The sequence below is a fragment of the Pezoporus occidentalis genome, unplaced genomic scaffold (genome assembly GCF_034315485.1).
Source record: "Pezoporus occidentalis ecotype Australia unplaced genomic scaffold, CSIRO_AGI_Poc_V1 ctg1212, whole genome shotgun sequence".
Classification (NCBI taxonomy): domain Eukaryota; kingdom Metazoa; phylum Chordata; class Aves; order Psittaciformes; family Psittacidae; genus Pezoporus; species Pezoporus occidentalis.
Genome location: NW_026913009.1, coordinates 891 through 20,470, shown reverse-complemented (window position 1 = coordinate 20,470; position 19,580 = coordinate 891). Strand labels below are relative to the sequence as shown.

The window sequence follows — 19,580 nt, the reverse complement described above, 5'->3', positions numbered from 1 at the left end:
AGCCCTCGTCCCTGTTGCGGTACTTGTACATGGCGTAGAGCAGGATGAGGATGCAGAGCGCCGCGGCCGCCACGATGCCCACCACCATCCCCGTGGTGCCGCCGGCTTCGCGCACCACTTCCACGGCGCCGGGGACCGCGGCTGTGGGGACAGCACCGGGACGGGCGGTCACGGGAGCTCCCGTTACCCTCCCGCGCCCCACTGAGCCCTCCCGTGGGTGCCGTTCCCCGGCGGGCACCAGCCCCGGGAGCGGAGCCGCCACCACCGTGGCCACGGTGACTGCGCCGGGAGCGGGTTGGGTGTGAGCGGAGGAGGAGCCGCGGTCGCCGCCGTCGGTGGGGCGGCGCGGGGGGGGAGTTTCTCCGCCTCCGCCGTCGAAGTCCTCGTCGTCGGCCGGGGGCGCGTTGGGATCGGCCGCTTCCCCCGAGGCGAAGCCCGAGGGCTCCTCGCAGTCGGGGCCGCAGGATGCGGGCGAGCGGGGGGACCCCGGGGGGCGAGGGGGGGGGGACACGGGGCCCCCCCCAACCGGGGCCGCCGGCAGCACCAATTCACCGCCTGCAGAGACACAAAGGAAGGGGGGGGGGGGGGGGGGAGGAGACAGGGGAGGGGGGGTCCAAATGAGCCCCTGGCCCTGCCCCCCCGGCCCCCCGACCTCCCCCCCCGCCGCCGCCGCCGCTTCTCGAGCCGTGTTATGAGCATTATCATTACGATTATTAATTAACGTTATGTTAATGTGCGCTTTGATAAGAGCAAACCGCGGCGCTGCCACAACTTACATCGCGGGATGGGGCCGGGTGATTTTAGCGTGGAGGAAAAAGGAATTGCAGGAAGGAAGGGAAAGCACCCAAAAAAACAACAAACACAGGAGAGAGAGAGAACAGAGTAAGAGAAACAGAACACAAAGGAAAAGGAGAGAAGAGACACTCGGTGAGAAGGTGCCGCCGGGCAGCCCTGAGCCGGCCCCGGCCCGACAGCGGCAGCAGCCAGCGGGAGCCACGGAGCCCCGCACCGCTGCGCCGACAACAGCCATGGGAACAGCCAACGTCATCCATTCATCAGCCGTGGATGCATCATCCAGCATCATCCGGCATCGTCATCCCCCATCATCGCCCATCATCATCCATCATCATCCATCATCCATCATCCATCCATCAATCCATTGTCCGTCATCCATCCATCCATCATCCATCCATCATCATCCATTATCCATCCATCATCTGTCCATCCTTCATCCATTTATCACCTATCCATCATCCACCATCATCATCCATCCATCCATCATCCGTCCACTCATCCATGCATCCATCCATCCATCATTTATCCATCATCCATCCATCCATCATCCGTCCATCATCATCGATCATCTAGTCCATCCATCATCCATCATCCATCCATCCATCCATCCATCATCCATCATCCACCCATCCATCCATCATCCATCCATCATCCATCGTCCATCCGTTATCCATCATCCGTCCATCCATCATCCATCATCATCCATCATCCATCCATGCATCCGTCCATCCATCATCCATCCATCATGCATCCATCCTCCATCTTCTATCCATCCATTATACATCAACCTTCATCCATCCATCCATCCATCGTCCATTCATCACCCATTCATCATCCATCCATCCATCATCCATCCATCCATCCATTATCAATTCATCAATTCATAATCCATCCAATCAATCCATCATCCATCACCCATAATCCATTCATCCATCCATACATCATCCATCCATCCATCCATCCATCCATCCATCATCCATCCATCCATCCATCATCCATCCATCCATCATCCATCCATCCATCCATCATCCATCCATCCATCCATCCATCATCCATCCATCATCCATCCATCCATCATCCATCCATCCATCCATCCATCCATCCATCCATCATCCATCCATCCATCCATCCATCCATCCATCCATCCATCCATCATCCATCCATCCATCATCCATCCATCCAGCCATCCATCCATCCATCCATCATCCATTCATCCATCATCCATCCATCCATCCATCCATCCATCCATCCATCATCCATCCATCATCCATCCATCCATCATCCATCCATCATCCATCATCATCCATCCATCCATCATCCATCCATCCATCATCCATCCATCCATCCATCATCCATCCATCCATCCATCATCCATCCATCCATCCATCCATCCATCCATCCATCCATCCATCCATCCATCCATCCATCATCCATCCATCATCCATCCATCCATCATCCATCCATCATCCATCCATCCATCCATCCATCATCCATCCATCCATCCATCATCCATCCATCCATCCATCATCCATCCATCCATCCATCATCCATCCATCCATCCATCCATCCATCCATCATCCATCCATCCATCCATCCATCCATCATCCATCCATCATCCATCCATCATCCATCCATCCATCCATCATCCATCCATCCATCCATCATCCATCCATCCATCCATCCATCCATCCATCCATCCATCCATCCATCCATCATCCATCATCCATCCGTCATCCATCCATCATCCATCCATCCATCCATCCATCCATCCATCCATCCATCCATCCATCCATCCATCCATCCATCCATCCATCATCCATCCATCCATCCATCCATCCATCCATCCATCATCCATCCATCCATCCATCATCCATCCATCCATCGTTTGTCTTCGTTCCCTCCTTCATCTGTCTTCAATCCATCCATCATCCATCCATCCATCCATCCATCCATCATCCATCCATCCATCCATCCATCCATCCATCCATCCATCATCCATCATCCATCCATCATCCATCCATCATCCATCCATCCATCCATCATCCATCCATCATCCATCCATCCATCATCCATCCATCCATCCATCCATCCATCCATCCATCCATCCATCCATCCATCATCATCCATCCATCCATCCATCCATCCATCCATCATCCATTCATCCATTCATCCATCCATCCATCCATCCATCCATCATCCATCCATCCATCCATCATCCATCATCCATCCATCCATCCATCATCCATCCATCCATCCATCCATCCATCCATCATCCATCCATCCATCCATCATCCATCCATCATCCATTCATCCATCATCCATCCATCCATCCATCCATCCATCCATCCATCCATCCATCATCCATCCATCCATCCATCCATCCATCCATTCATCCATCATCCATCCATCCATTCATCCATCATCCATCCATCCATCCATCCATCCATCCATCCATCCATCATCCATCCATCATCCATCCATCATCCATCCATCCATCCATCATCCATCCATCATCCATCCATCCATCATCCATCCATCCATCCATCCATCCATCCATCCATCCATCATCCATCCATCCATCATCCATCCATCCATCCATCCATCCATCCATCCATCCATCCATCCATCCATCATCCATCATCCATCCATCCATCATCCATCCATCATCCATCCATCCATCCATCCATCCATCCATCCATCCATCCATCCATCCATCCATCATCCATCCATCCATCCATCCATCCATCCATCATCCATTCATCATCCATCCATCCATCATCCATCCATCATCCATCCATCCATCCATCCATCCATCCATCATCCATCCATCCATCCATCCATCATCCATCCATCATCCATCCATCCATCATCCATCCATCATCCATTCATCATCCATCCATCCATCATCCATCCATCATCCATCCATCCATCCATCCATCATCCATCCATCATCCATCCATCATCCGTCCATCCATCCATCCATCCATCCATCCATCCATCCATCCATCCATCATCCATCCATCCATCCATCATCCATCCATCATCCATCCATCATCCATCCATCCATCCATCCATCATCCATCCATCATCCATCCATCATCCATCCATCATCCATCCATCATCCATCCATCCATCCATCATCCATCCATCATCCATCCATCATCCATCCATCCATCCATCATCCATCCATCATCCATCCATCATCCATCCATCATCCATCCATCCATCATCCATCCATCCATCCATCCATCCATCCATCCATCCATCATCATCCATCCATCATCCATCCATCCATCATCCATCCATCCATCATCCATCCATCCATCCATCCATCCATCCATCCATCATCCATCCATCATCCATCCATCCATCCATCCATCATCCATCCATCATCCATCATCCATCATCCATCCATCCATCCATCCATCATCCATCCATCCATCATCCATCCATCCATCATCCATCCATCCATCCATCCATCCATCCATCCATCCATCATCCATCCATCCATCCATCCATCCATCATCATCCATCCATCCATCCATCCATCCATCATCCATCATCCATCCATCCATCCATCCCTTGCTCCATCCCTGTCTCCATCCCTGGCTGGATCCAGCCTTGGATCCTCCATCTCTTCCCCCCCTTTCTCCGTCCTCTGTCCATCGTCCGTCCATTGTCCGTCTGTCCCTGTGTCTCCCCCCAGCTGCTGCTGCCCTCTCCCCTTGGCTCTAGGGCAAATTAGGAGGTCCATGGGACACCCATGGGTGCTCTGGGGTCCAGGGGACACCCACAGGTGCTGGGGGGGGTCCATGGAACACTCATGGGTGCTGAGGGGTCCAGGGGACACCGATGGGCGCTGGGGGGGTGTAGAGGACACCCATGGGTGCTGGGGAAGCCAAGGGGTCCATGGGACACCCACAGGTGCTTGGGGGCTCCATGGGAAACCCATGGGTGCTGGAGGTGACCAAGATGTCCAGGGGACATCTACAGGTGCTGCGAGGGACAAGAACTCCATGAGGCACCCATGGGTGCTGGGGGTGTCCATGGGACCCCCAGGGGTGCTGTGGGGAACAAGAGGCCCATTGGCTACGCATGGGTGCGGGGGTGTCCATGGGGCACCCCTGGGTGCTGGGGGTGCCTGTGTGGGGTCTCGGGGCCCCCGTGGCCATCCCTTGTCCATCAGTCCATGGGGGAGCCTGTGCGGGTCACGCGTGTGTGCACGGAGCAGTGGGGAACACGCGTGTGCAGGCATGGGAGGGGCGGGGCTGCGGGGGGCACACGTGTGTGTGAGCAGGGCTGTGTGCGCGGGGCACGCGTGAGCGCTCTGCACGTGTGGTCACACGTGTGCGCACTGGACATGGAGCATGTGTGTGTGAGCGTGAACACGTGTGTGAGTGTGCACGTGTGTGAGTGTGCACGTGTGTGACTGCACGTGTGTGATTGTGCACAAGTGTGTTATTGTGCACGTGTGTGTGAGCGTGAACACGTGTGTGAGTGTGTGAGCGTGAACACGTGTGTGAGTGTGCACGTGTGTGAGTGTGCACGTGTGTGAGCGTGAACACGTGTGTGAGTGTGCATGTGTGTGAGCGTGAACACGTGAGTGTGCACGTGTGTGAGCGTGAACACGTGTGTGAGCGTGTGTGTGCACACGTGTGTTGTGCACGTTGTGCATGTGTGTGAGTGTGTGAGCGTGAACACGTGTGTGTGCACACGTGTGTTATTGTGCACATGTGTGTGACTGTGAACACGTGTGTGAGTGTGAGTGTGCACGTGTGTTATTGTGCACGTGTGTGAGCGTGAACACGTGTGTGAGTGTGCACGTGTGTTATTGTGCACGTGTGTGAGCGTGAACACGTGTGTGTGCACGTGTGTTATTGTGCACGTGTGTGAGCGTGAACACGTGTGTGTGTGCACGTGTGTTATTGTGCACGTGTGTGAGCGTGAACACGTGTGTGTGTGCACGTGAGTTATTGTGCACGTGTGTGTGACTGTGAACACGTGTGTGTGAGTGTGAACACGTGTGTGTGCACACGTGTTATTGTGCACGTGTGTGTGAGCGTGAACACGTGTGTGTGCACACGTGTGTTATTGTGCACATGTGCGTGAGCATGAACACGTGTGTGATTGTGCACAAGTGTGTTATTGTGCACGTGTGTGTGACTGTGAACACGTGTGTGCACACGTGTGTCATTGTGCACGTGTGTGTGACTGTGAACACGTGTGTGTGTGCACGTGTGTGTGCACAAGTGTGTTATTGTGCACATGTGTTTGACTGTGAACACATCTGTGTGATTGTGCACAAGTGTGTTATTGTGCACGTGATTGTGCACAAGTGTGTGATTGTGCACGTGTTATTGTGCACATGTGTGTCACTGATCACGTGTGTGTGTGTCACTGATCACATGTGTCACTGATCATGTGTGTGTCACTGATCATGTGTGTGTGTGTCACTGATCATGTGTGTGTGTCACTAATCATGTGTGTCACTGATCATGTGTGTGTGTCACCGATCACGTGTGTGTGTCACCGATCACGTGTGTGTGTGTCACCGATCACGTGTGTGTGTCACTGATCACGTGTGTGTCACTGATCATGTGTGTGTGTCACCGATCACGTGTGTGTCACTGATCACGTGTGTGTGTCACCGATCACGTGTGTGTCACCGATCACGTGTGTGTGCCACTGATCACGTGTGTCACCGATCACGTGTTGTGTCACGGTCACGTGTGTGTCAATGATCACGTGTGTGTCACCGATCACATGTGTGTGTCCCTGATCACGTGTGTGTGTCACTGATCACGTGTGTGTCACCGATCACGTGTGTGTCACTGATCACGTGTGTGTGTCACCGATCACGTGTGTGTCACCGATCACGTGTGTGTGCCACTGATCACGTGTGTCACCGATCACGTGTTGTGTCACGGTCACGTGTGTGTCAATGATCACGTGTGTGTCACCGATCACATGTGTGTGTCCCTGATCACGTGTGTGTGTCACTGATCACGTGTGTGTCACTGATCACGTGTGTCACTGATCACGTGTGTGTGTCACTGATCACGTGTGTGTGTCACTGATCACGTGTGTCACTGATCACGTGTGTGTCACTGATCACGTGTGTCACTGATCACGTGTGTGTGTCACCGATCACGTGTGTGTGTCACTGATCACGTGTGTGTGTCACTGATCACGTGTGTCACCGATCATGTGTGTGTGTGTCACTGATCACGTGTGTGTGTCACCGATCACGTGTGTGTCACTGATCACGTGTGTGTGTCAATGATCACGTGTGTGTCACTGATCACGTGTGTCACTGATCACGTGTGTGTCACTGATCACGTGTGTGTGTCACCGATCACGTGTGTGTCACCGATCACGTGTGTGTGCCACTGATCACGTGTGTCACTGATCACGTGTGTCACTGATCACGTGTGTGTCAATGATCACGTGTGTGTCACCGATCACATGTGTGTGTCCCTGATCACGTGTGTGTGTCACTGATCACGTGTGTCACTGATCACGTGTGTGTGTCACTGATCACGTGTGTGTCACTGATCACGTGTGTCACTGATCACGTGTGTGTGTCACTGATCACGTGTGTGTGTCACTGATCACGTGTGTCACTGATCACGTGTGTGTGTCACCGATCACGTGTGTGTGTCACCGATCACGTGTGTGTCACTGATCACGTGTGTGTGTCACTGATCACGTGTGTGTCACTGATCACGTGTGTGTGTCACCGATCACGTGTGTCACTGATCACGTGTTGTGTCACGGTCACGTGTGTGTCAATGATCACGTGTGTGTCACTGATCACGTGTGTGTGTCACTGATCACTTGTGTGTCACTGATCACGTGTGTCACTGATCACGTGTGTGTGTCACCGATCACGTGTGTGTGTCACTGATCACGTGTGTGTGTGTCACTGATCACGTGTGTGTCACCGATCACGTGTGTGTCACTGATCACGTGTGTGTCACTGATCACGTGTGTGTGTCACTGATCACGTGTGTGTCACTGATCACGTGTGTGTGTCACTGATCACGTGTGTGTCACTGATCACGTGTGTGTCACTGATCACGTGTGTGTGTCACTGATCACGTGTGTGTGTCACTGATCACGTGTGTGTGTCAGCGGCGCGGCCGCAGCCCGTGCACACCGGGGGGGCCGCACACGCGTGTGCCCGGTGCCGCGCTCGGGGGTCCCCCCGGGCCCGGGCCCGGAGCAGCACCCACCTGTGCCCGGCTCGCACTCCTCCAGGTCCTCGTCGTCGCTCGGGCACTCGGCCGAGGCCACCAGCAAATCATCCGTGTTCTGCGGGAACAGCGCGGGGTGCCGGGAACAGCGCGGACAGCCCAAAACACCCAGAAACAGACCCAAAACTGCCCCAAAACTGCCAAAAACAGCCCAGAGACAGCCCAAAACACCCAGAAACAGACCCAAAACTGCCCCAAAACTGCCAAAAACACCCAGAAACAAACCCAAAACAGCCCCAAAACTGCCCCGAAACAGCCCAGAGACAGCCCAAAACACCCAGAAACAGACCCAAAACTGCCCCAAAACAGCCCAAAACACCCAGAAACAGACGCAAAACTGCCCAAAACCAGCCCAAAACACCCAGAAACAGACCCAAAACTGCCCCAAAAGTGCCGAAAACACCCAGAAACAGACCCAAAACAGCCCCAAAACTGCCGAAAACACCCAGAAACAGACCCCAAACTGCCCCAAAACTGCCGAAAACACCCAGAAACAGACCCAAAACTGCCCCAAAACTGCCAAAAAACAGCCCAAAACCAGCCCCAAAGCACCCAGAAACCGCCCCGAAACTGTCTGAAACAGCCCAGAAACAGCCAAAACACCCAGAAACAAACCCAAAACAGCCCCAAAACTGCCCCGAAACAGCCTAAAACAGCCCAAAACACCCCGAAACAGCCCCAAAGCACCCCGAAACAGACCCAAAACTGCGAAAACAGCCCCAAAACAGCCCCAAAGCACCCAGAAACAGCCCCAAAGCACCCCGAAACAGCCTAAAACAGCCCAAAACACCCAGAAACAGCCCCGAAACAGCCTAAAACAGCCTAAAACACCCAGAAACAGCCCCAAAACTCCCAGAAACAGCCTCAAAACAGCCTAAAACAGCCTAAACCACCCAGAAACAGCCCCAAAACAGCCTAAAACAGCCTAAAACACCCAGAAACAGCCCCAAAACAGCCTAAAACAGCCCCGAAACTGCCCCAAAACAGCCCCAAAGTACCCCGAAACAGCCCCGAAACTGCCTAAAACAGCCTCGAAACAGCCCCAAAGCACCCAGAAACAGCCCCAAAACAGCCCCAAAACATCCCAGAACACCCAGAAACAGCCCTAAAACAGGCCCAAAACAGCCTAAAGCAGCCCCAAAACACCCAGAAACAGCCCCAAAACTCCCAGAAACAGCCCCGAAACTGCCTAAAACAGCCTAAAACAGCCCCAAAGCACAACGAAACAGCCCCGAAACAGCCTACAACAGCCCTAAAACACCCAGAAACAGCCCCAAAACAGCCTGAAACAGCCCACCCACCCCCCAGAGCACCCAGAAACAGCCACAAGACAGCCTAAAATACCCAGAAACAGCCCCAAAACACCCAGAAACAGCCCCGAAACAGCCCAAAACACCCCCAGAGCAACCAGAAACAGGCGCCAAACAGCCTAAAATACCCAGAAACAGCCCCAAAACAGCCTAAAACAGCCCAAAACACCCCCAAAGCACCCCAAAATAGCCCAAAACACCCCCAAAACACCCAGAAACAGCCTAAAACAGCCCAAAACACCCCCAAAGCACCCAGAAACCGCCCCAGAACAGCCAAAAAAACACCCAGAAACACCCCCGGAACAGCCTAAAACAGCCCCAAACACCCAGAAACAGCCCCAAAACAGATCAGAAACAGCCAAATACACCCCCAAAACAGCCTAAAAACAGCCGAAAACTACCCAAAACCAGTCAAAACTAGCCAAAACCACTCCAAAACTACCCCCAAACAGCCAAAACCAGACCAAAACCACCTCAAGACACCCCCAAAACAGCCTAAAACAGCCCAAAACATCCCAAACCACCCCAAACCACCCAAAAACAGCCAAAACCACCCCAAACCCACCCTAAAGAGCCCCAAAACAGCCGAAACCACTCCAGAAACACCCCAAAACCAGCCTGAAACACTCCAAAGCCACCTCAAAACACCCCAAAAGCATCACAAGAGCCCAAAACGCCCCTGAAACACCTGAAAACGCCTCAAAACCTCCCCAGAACACCGCAAACCCACACAAATACCTGCCTAAAATATGCCCAAACACCCCAAAACACTCTTAGAACACCTCAAACCACCTCAAAACCAGCCCTCAACACTCCAAAACCACCTCAAAACACCCCAAAACCAGCCCTAAACACCCCCAAACCTCCTGGAAACACCCCAGAAACACCTCAAAACACTCCAAACCCACTCAAAACGTCCCCAAACCACCCCAAAACCATCCCAAGGACACCCAATGGGTGCTGGGGGACCCCAAAGACACCCAAACCCCCTTCACCCAATGCCTTCCCCCCCACAATGGGTGCTGGGTGACCCCAAGGGTACCCAAACCCCCCTCACCCAATGGGTGCTGGGGGACCCCAAAGACACCCAGAGACCCCTCAAAGACACCCACAGACATCCAAAACCCCTTTAAAGCCACCCAGTGGGTGCTGGGGGACCCCAAAGACACCTAACCCCCCCCTCCCCTTCACTCAATGGGTGCTGGGTGGCCCCAAAGACACCCAAACCCCCTTCCACACACCCCCCCCCCCGCAATGGGTGCTGGGTGACCCCAAAGACACCCAAAGGTACCCAAACCCCCCCACCCAATGGGTGCTGCCTGACCCCAAAGGCACCCAACCCCCCCCTTCCTTCACTCAATGGGTCCTGGGTGACCCCAAAGACACCCAACCCCCCCCCACCCAATGGGTGCTGGCTGACCCCAATCCCCCCTTCCCTTCACCCAAGGGGTGCTGGGTGACCTCAAGGGTACCCAAACCCCTTCACCCAATGGGTGCTGGCTGACCCCAAACCCCCCCACCCTCCTTCACCCAATGGGTACTGGCTGACCCCAAAGACACCCAATGGGTGCTGGGTGACCCCCAAGCTGCCCCCCTACCCTTCACCCAATGGGTGCTGGCTGACCCCAGCTCCCCCCCCCATGGGTGCTGGCTGACCCCCAAACCCCCCCACCCTCCTTCACCCAATGGGTGCTGGGTGACCCCATCTCCCCCCCCCAATGGGTGCTGGCTGACCCCAAACCCCCCCCTCCCCTTTCACCCCATGGGTGCTGCCTGACCCCCAACCCCCCCCTCCCCTTTCACCCCATGGGTGCTGGCTGACCCCCAAACCCCCCCACCCTCCTTCACCCCATGGGTGCTGGCTGACCCCAAACCCCCCCCTCCCCTTCACCCCATGGGTGCTGGCTGACCCCAACCCCCCCCTCCCCTTTCACCCAATGGGTGCTGGGTGACCCCAAAGACACCCAACCCCCCCCACCCAATGGGTGCTGGCTGACCCCAGCTCCCCCCACCATGGGTGCTGGCTGACCCCAACCCCCCCCCCTCCCCTTTCACCCCATGGGTGCTGGCTGCCCCCCAACCCCCCCCTCTCCCCCCATACCTGCGCCACGGTGTCCCTTAGGGTGGGCGAGCGCCCTCTGCGCGTGGTGGTGGTGGCCATGGTGGTCGTGGTCTCCATGATGGTCGTGGCCATGTCGGGGGGGGCCGGGGTAGCCCCGGGGGGGGCTGGGGGGGGAGGCGGCGGAGCCCCCACGAGGCGGAGGTCGCCCTCGATCCGCACCCTCGGGTGCCCCTCGGCCGCCAGCGCCAGCAGCTTGAGGCCGTTGTAGTAAAGCCCCGAGAGCTGCCCCTGGAAGGGGCGGCCCCGGTCCCGGCCCCCCACTCGCACGGACGCCTGGCTGTTGAAGATGGTGAGCTGGCGGCCTGCGGGACGGAGCGCGGAGCTGCGGCGGGGGGGGGCTCGGAGCCGGAACTGAGAAATGGGGGGGGGGGGGGGGAGCCCCGGGTGTGGGGGGATGGGGGGGGATGTGCAAAGGTTGGGGGGGGGGATGTGTGAGGGATGGGGGGGGATGGAAGGGGTGTGTGAGGGATGGGGGGGAGGCACAAGGGATGTGATGCACAAGGGATGTGATGCACAAGGGTTATGGGGTGATGCACAAGGGTTATGGGGATGCACAAGGGTTATGGGGTGATGCACAAGGGATGTGATGCACAATGGTTATGGGGATGCACAATGGATTTGATGCACAAGGGTTATGGGGATGCACAAGGGCTATGGGGTGATGCACAAGGTTTATGGGGTGTGATGTGCAAGGGGTGTGATGTGCAAGGGCTATGGGGTGATGCACAAGGGATGTGATGCACAAGGGATGTGATGCACAAGGGATGTGATGCACACGGGTTATGGGTGATGCACAAGGGTTATGGGGTGATGCACAAGGGTTATGGGGTGATGATCAAGGGCTATGGGGATGCACAAGGGTTATGGGGATGCACAAGGGTTATGGGGATGCACAAGGGCTATGGGGTGATGCACAAGGTTTATGGGGTGTGATGTGCAAGGGGTGTGATGTGCAAGGGTTATGGGGTGATGCACAAGGGATGTGATGCACAAGGGATGTGATGCACAAGGGTTATGGGGTGATGCACAAGGGTTATGGGGTGATGCACAAGGGTTATGGGGATGCACAAGGGTTATGGGGTGATGCACAAGGGTTATGGGGATGCACAAGGGATGTGATGCACAAGGGATGTGATGCACAACGGTTATGGTGATGCACAAGGGTTATGGGGTGATGCACAAGGGTTATGGGGTGATGCACAAGGGATGTGATGCACAAGGGTTATGGGGTGATGCACAAGGGATGTGATACACAAGGGTTATGGGGATGCACAAGGGATGTGATGCACAAGGGTTATGGGGATGCACAAGGATTATGGGGATGCACAACAGTTATGGGGTGATGCACAAGGGTTATGGGGATGCACAACAGCTATGGGGTGATGCCCAAGGGTTGTGATGCACAGGGGTTATGGGGTGTGCAATGCACAAGGGCCATGGGGAGCTGTACAAGTGGTTTGATGCTCAAGGGTTATGGGGTGATGCTCAAGGGTTATGGGGTGTGATGTGCAAGGGGTGTGATGCACAAGGGTTATGGGGTGACACACAAGGGTTGTGATGCACGAGGTTTATGGGGTCATGCACAGGGGTTATGGATCTCTTGTGCACACCCATCCCTTGTGCCAGCCCCCCTCTTGCACCCCCCCCATGCCCCCCCCCCCCACCTCTTCCTCCCCCCCCCCCCCCGGTGCCGCTGTGGGTTTATGCTGGTTTAAGCTGGTTTATGCTGGTTTAGGGCCGGGGCCGGCAGCACTCGAAGGGTTAAAGCGCGGTTTAAGGGGCCGTTAATGGGGCAGAGCCCCCAGCGGTCAGTGGGGACAATGGGGACAATGGGGTCAATGGGACCCCCTCGGGACAACGGGGTCCTGGGGATGTGGGACCTGGATCCATGGGGCCGGGTGTCTGGGTCCTCAGAGATGTGGGGCCCGGACACCCTCATCCCTGGAGCTGCGGGGCCCAGATCTATGGGTCCAGAGACCTGCGAGCTCCAGATCCATGGGTCCTCAGCCCTGAAGCTCCCAGATCCATGGGGCCCAGATGCCTGGGTCCCCAGATCTGTGGGTGCCCAGACCTATGGGTCCCACACCTCTGGGTTTCCAGATCTCTGGATGCCCACATCCATGGGTCCCCAGTCTGCGGGTCCCAGCCCCGTGGGCACGGGGCCTGCGGGGTGCTCTGGGGGGCGCCGTGGGGCGCTGTGGGGCGGGCGGGGGGTGCTCTCTGCCGGGTTACCTTTGTCGAGCAGCCACTCATCGACCACCCGCCCCAGGCGGAAGGGGATGCGCTGCCGCGCCAGCGCCAGCCGCTCGCTGTCCCCGCTGCCTTCGGAGGGAGGAGAAGAGCGTTACGGGGCCAGGCCACGGCGGTACCACCGCGGGGCCATGGTGCCACCGGTGGCATCGCCACTGGCATCGCCATCGGCATCGCCATCATGGGACCACGGAGGCATCGCCATCGGCATCGCCATCAAGGGACCATGGTTGCATCGCCATCGGCATCGCCATCATGGGACCATGGCGGCATCGCCATTGGCATCGCCATCAAGGGACCATGGTTGCATCGCCATTGGCATCGCTGTTGGCATCACCATTGGCATCACCATTGGCATCGCCATCATGGGACCACAGTTGCATCGGCATTGCCATCAAGGGACCATGGTTGCATCGCCATTGGCATCGCCATCAAGGGACCATGGTTGCATCGCCATCGGCATCGCCATCAAGGGACCATGGTTGCATCGCCATCGGCATCACCATCATGGGACCATGGTTGCATCGCCATTGTCATCGCTATCATGGGACCATGGTTGCATTGCCATTGGTATCGCCATTGTCATCACCATTGGCATCACCATCGGCATCGCCATCAAGGGACCATGGTTGCATCGCCATCGGCATCGCCATCATGGGACCATGGTTGCATTGCCATTGGCATCGCCATTGGCATCGCCATCATGGGACCATGGTTGCATCGCCATTGGCATCACTACTGGCATCAACATTGGCATCGCCATCATGGGACCATGGTTGCATCGCCATTGGCATTGCCATCATGGGACCACGGTTGCATCGCCATTGGCATCACTACTGGCATCAACATTGGCATCGCCATCATGGGACCATGGTTGCATCGCCATTGGCATCGCCATCATGGGACCATGGCGGCATCGCCATTGGCATCGCCATCATGGGACCATGGTTGCATCGCCATTGGCATCACCATCATGGGACCATGGCGGCATTGCCATTGGCATCGCCATCATGGGATCATGGTCGCATCGCCATCAGCATTGCCATCAAGGGACCATGATGGCATCACTGCATCACTGGTGACATCACCACTGGCATCACCATGGTGTTCCACAAGGTCACCATGGGCATCACCATCAAGGAACCATGGTGGGATCATGGCATCACTGGTGGCATCTTCACTGACATCACCATTGGCATCACCATCATGGGACCATGGTGGCATCACCGTTGGCATCACCATCATGGAACCATGGTGGGATCATGGCGTCACTGGTGGCATCATCACTGACATCACCATTGGCATCACCGTGGTGTTCCACAGGGTCACCATTAGCATCACCATCATGGGACCATGGTGGCATCACCGTTGGCACCACCATCATGGAACCATGGTGGCATCACCGTTGGCATCACCGTTGGCATCACCATCATGGGACCATGGTGGCATCACCATTGGCATCACCGTTGGCATCACCATCATGGAACCATGGTGGCATCACCGTTGGCATCACCGTTGGCATCACCATCATGGAACCATGGTGGCATCACCGTTGGCATCACCGTGGTGTTCCACAGGGTCACCATTGGCGTCACCATCGTGGAACCACGGTGAGGTCATGGCCTCACCGGTGGCATCAGAATCACAGCGGTGGGATGGCGGCATCGCCGTTGGCATCACCATCACGGGACCATGGTGGGATTGTGACGTCACTGGTGACATCACCATTGGTGCTCCCAAGGGTCACCAGTGCCATCACCATCACGGGACCATGGTGGCATCACGTCACTGGTGACATCACCATTGGTGCTCCCAAGGGTCACCAGTGGCATCGCCATCACGGGGCCATGGTGGGATCGTGACGTCACTGGTGACATCACCATTGGTGCTCCCAAGGGTCACCAGTGGCATCACCATCACGGGACCATGGTGGGATCGTGACGTCACTGGTGACATCACCATTGGTGCTCCCAAGGGTCACCAGTGGCATCACCATCATGGGACCATGGTGGGATCGTGACGTCACTGGTGACATCACCATTGGTGCTCCCAAGGGTCACCAGTGCCATCACCATCACGGGACCATGGTGGGATCGTGACGTCACTGGTGACATCACCATTGGTGCTCCCAAGGGTCACCAGTGGCATCACCATCACGGGACCATGGTGGGATCGTGACGTCACTGGTGACATCACCATTGGTGCTCCCAAGGGTCACCAGTGCCATCACCATCACGGGACCATGGTGGGATCATGACGTCACTGGTGACATCACCATTGGTGCTCCCAAGGGTCACCAGTGCCATCACCATCACGGGACCATGGTGGCACCGCGGTGTCACCACGGGGGGGTGGGGGGGGTTTAGGTGGCGTTTAGGGGGGGCGTTAAGGGGGGTGTCCCCGGGGTCCCCTCATGCCCTTCGTTAGTGCCCTGGTTAGCGGGGGGCCCTAATTAGGGGACTGCAGGGGTGCTGGGGGGGGGCTATGGGGTGTCTATAGGTGCTATAGGGGTCCTCTGGGGGTCCTGGAGGCGCCCTGGGGACGTCATGGGGGTGCGGTAGGGTGCCCCTGGCACTGTGGGGTGCTCTGGGGGGGCCTTAGGGGTGCTGTAAGGACACGGCAGTGGGGTGCCCACCACCATAGGGGTGCTGTAGGGTGCCTGTATGTGCCATAGGGTGCCCTTGGGGTGCCTGTAGGCGCCATAGGGGTGCCCTAGGGTGCCTGTATGTGCTATAAGGTGATATGGGGTGCCATGGGGTGCCTGTATGTGCCCTAGGGTGCCATAGGGGTGCCATAGGGTGCCTGTAAATGCCATAGGGTGGCTGTATGTGCCATAGGGTGCCATAGGGGTACCCTAGGGTGCCTGTATGTGCCTAGGGTGCTATAGGGTGCCTGTATGTGCCCTAGGGTGCCCTAGGGTGCCTGTATGTGCCTAGGGTGCTATAGGGTGCCTGTATGTGCCCTAGGGTGCCATAGGGTGCCATAGGGTGCCTGTATGTGCTAAAAGGTGCCCTAGGGGTCCCATAGGGTGCCTGTATGTGCCCTAGGGTGCTCTTGGGGTACCATAGGGTGCCCTAGGGTGTCTGTATGTGCCCTAGGAGTGCCATAGGGTGCCTGTAGGTGCTATAAGGTGCCCTAGGGGTGCCATAGGGTGCCCTACGGTGCCTGTATGTGCCATAGGGTGCCATAGGGTGCCTGTATGTGCCCTAGGAGTGCCCTATGGTGCCTGTATGTGCCATACGGTGCCTGTATGTGCTATAAGGTGCCCTAGGCCCTAGGGATGCCATAGAGTGCCTGTAAGTGCCATAGGGTGCCCTAGGGGTGCCATAGGGTGCCTGTAAGTGCCATAGGGTGCCCTAGGGGTGCCATAGGGTGCCTGTAAGTGCCATAGGGTGCCATAGGGTGCCTGTAAGTGCCATAGGGTGCCATAGGGTGCCTGTATGTGCTAAAAGGTGCCCTAGGGTGCCCTAGGGTGCCTGTATGTGCCATAGGGTGCCACAGGGTGCCTGTATGTGCTATAATTGATATGGGGTGACATAGGGTGCCTGTATATGCCATAGGGTGCCATAAGGTGCCTGTATGTGCCCTAGGGGTGCCATAAGGTGCCTGTATGTGCCCTAGGGTGCCTGTATGTGCTATAAGGTGCCCTAGGGGTGCCATAGGGTGCCTGTATGTGCCATAGGGTGCCATAGGGGTGCTATAGGGTGCCCTAGGGGTGCCCTAGGGTGCCTGTAAGTGCCATAGGGTGCCTGTATGTGCCATAGGGTGCCATAGGGGTGCTACAGGGTGCCCTAGGGTGCCTGTATGTGCTATAAGGTGCCCTAGGGGTGCCCTAGGGTGTCTGCATGTGCCCTAGGGTACACTTAGGGGTGCCCTATGGTGCCTGTAAGTGCCATAGGGTGCTGGTAAGTGCCATAGGGTGCCTGTATGTGCCATAGGGTGCCATACGGTGTCTGTATGTGCTATAAGGTGCTATAGGGTGCCCTAGGGTGCCTGTATGTGCTATAAGGTGCCATAGGGGTGCCCTAGGCTGCCTGTATGTGCTATAAGGTGATATGGGGTGCCATAGGGTGCCTGTATGTGCCATAGGGTGCCTAGGGGTGCTATAAGGTGTCTGTATGTGCCCTAGGGTGCCTGTATGTGCCATAGGGTGCCATACGGTGTCTGTATGTGCTATAAGGTGCCCTAGGAGTGCCCTAGGGTGTCTGCATGTGCCCTAGGGTACACTTAGGGGTGCCCTATGGTGCCTGTAAGTGCCATAGGGTGCCTGTATGTGACACAGGGTGCCATACGGTGTCTGTATGTGCTATAAGGTGCTATAGGGTGCCCTAGGGTGCCTGTATGTGCTATAAGGTGATATGGGGTGCCCTAGGGTGCCTGTATGTGCCTTAGGGCACCACAGGGTGTCTGTATGTGCTATAAGGTGCCTTAGGGTGCCCTAGGGTGCCTGTATGTGCCATAGGGTGCCTGTATGTGCTATAAGGTGCCATAGGGGTGCCCTAGGGTGCCTGTATGTGCCTAGGGTGCCTGTATGTGCCATAGGGTGCCTGTATGTGCTATAAGGTGATATGGGGTGCCCTAGGGTGCCTGTATGTGCCCTAGGGTGCCTGTATGTGCTATAAGGTGCCCTAGGGGTGCCATAGGGTGCCTGTATGTGCCATAGGGTGCCATAGGGGTGCTATAGGGTGCCCTAGGGGTGCCCTAGGGTGCCATGGCGCAGTGCATAGGGTGCCACACTATAAGGTGCCACAGAGTGCCCTAGGGTGCCTGTATGTGCCCTAGGGTGCCATAGGGGTGCTATAGGGTGCCCTAGGGTGCCTGTATGTGCCCTAGGGTGCCTGTATGTGCTATAAGGTGCCCTAGGGGTGCCATAGGGTGCCTGTATGTGCTTTAGGGTGCCATAGGGTGCCTGTATGTGCCATAGGGGCGCCCCAGGGGTGCCATAGGGTGCCTGTATGTGCTATAAGGTGCCATAGGGGTGCCCTAGGCTGCCTGTATGTGCTATAAGGTGATATGGGGTGCCATAGGGTGCCTGTATGTGCCATAGGGTGCCTGTATGTGCTATAAGGTGCCCTAGGGGTGCCCTAGGGTATCTGTATGTGCCATAGGGTGCCCTAGGGTGCCTGTATGTGCCATAGGGTGCCCTAGGGTGCCTGTATGTGCCATAGGGTGCCCTAGGGTGCCTGTATGTGCCATAGGGTGCCTGTATGTGCCATAGGGTGCCTGTATGTGCTATAGGGTGCCTGTATGTGCTATAAGGTGCCCTAGGGGTGCCATAGGGTGCCTGTATGTGCCATAGGGTGCCTGTATGTGCTATAAGGTGATATGGGGTGCCCTAGGGTGCCTGTATGTGCCCTAGGTGTGCGCGCCAGGGGAGCTGCGTGGCGGCGCGGGGTACCTGGGGGGTAGCGCTCGTGCAGGGGGCCCCCGTCCAGCTGCAGGGTGGCGTTGCCGCCGCTGCGGGTGAAGCGCACGACGTGGAAGCGGCCGTCGCTGACCGGGGCCGCGCGCTCCTCCAGGGCGATGTCCTCGGTGCCCACGTTGAAGAGCACCCCCACGGCCCCCTGCGCCTGCGGGGGGGGGGGTTGGGTCCGCGCCCCACATGGGGAACCCGCCATGGCGAGCAACAGCGACACCCACACACAGCGACATCGCCCCCCATTGCCCCCCATAGCCCCATTGCCCCCCATAGACACATCACCCCCATAGCACCATCACCCCCATAGCACCATCACCCCCATAGCACCATCACCCCCATAGCCCCATTGCCCCCCATTGCCCCATCACCCCCATAGCACCATCAACCCCATAGCACCATCACCTCCATAGCACCATCACCCCCATAGC

The 19,580-nt window shown here is 56.5% G+C and overlaps 1 protein-coding gene across 1 annotated transcript; it reads right to left on the bottom strand.

The window, feature by feature from the left end:
* Positions 1-4: 4 nt before the first annotated feature.
* LOC134157874 (neurexin-2-beta-like) lies at positions 5-19,351 on the bottom strand (the record flags this gene model as incomplete). Its single annotated transcript, XM_062607301.1, has 5 exons — positions 19,132-19,351; positions 13,716-13,805; positions 11,463-11,785; positions 8,031-8,109; positions 5-555 (listed from the first exon to the last, which is right to left on the bottom strand). Coding segments are annotated over exons 1-5 (1,263 nt in total), but the record flags the coding sequence as incomplete, so codon positions are not given.
* Between the last annotated feature and the right edge of the window lie 229 nt (positions 19,352-19,580).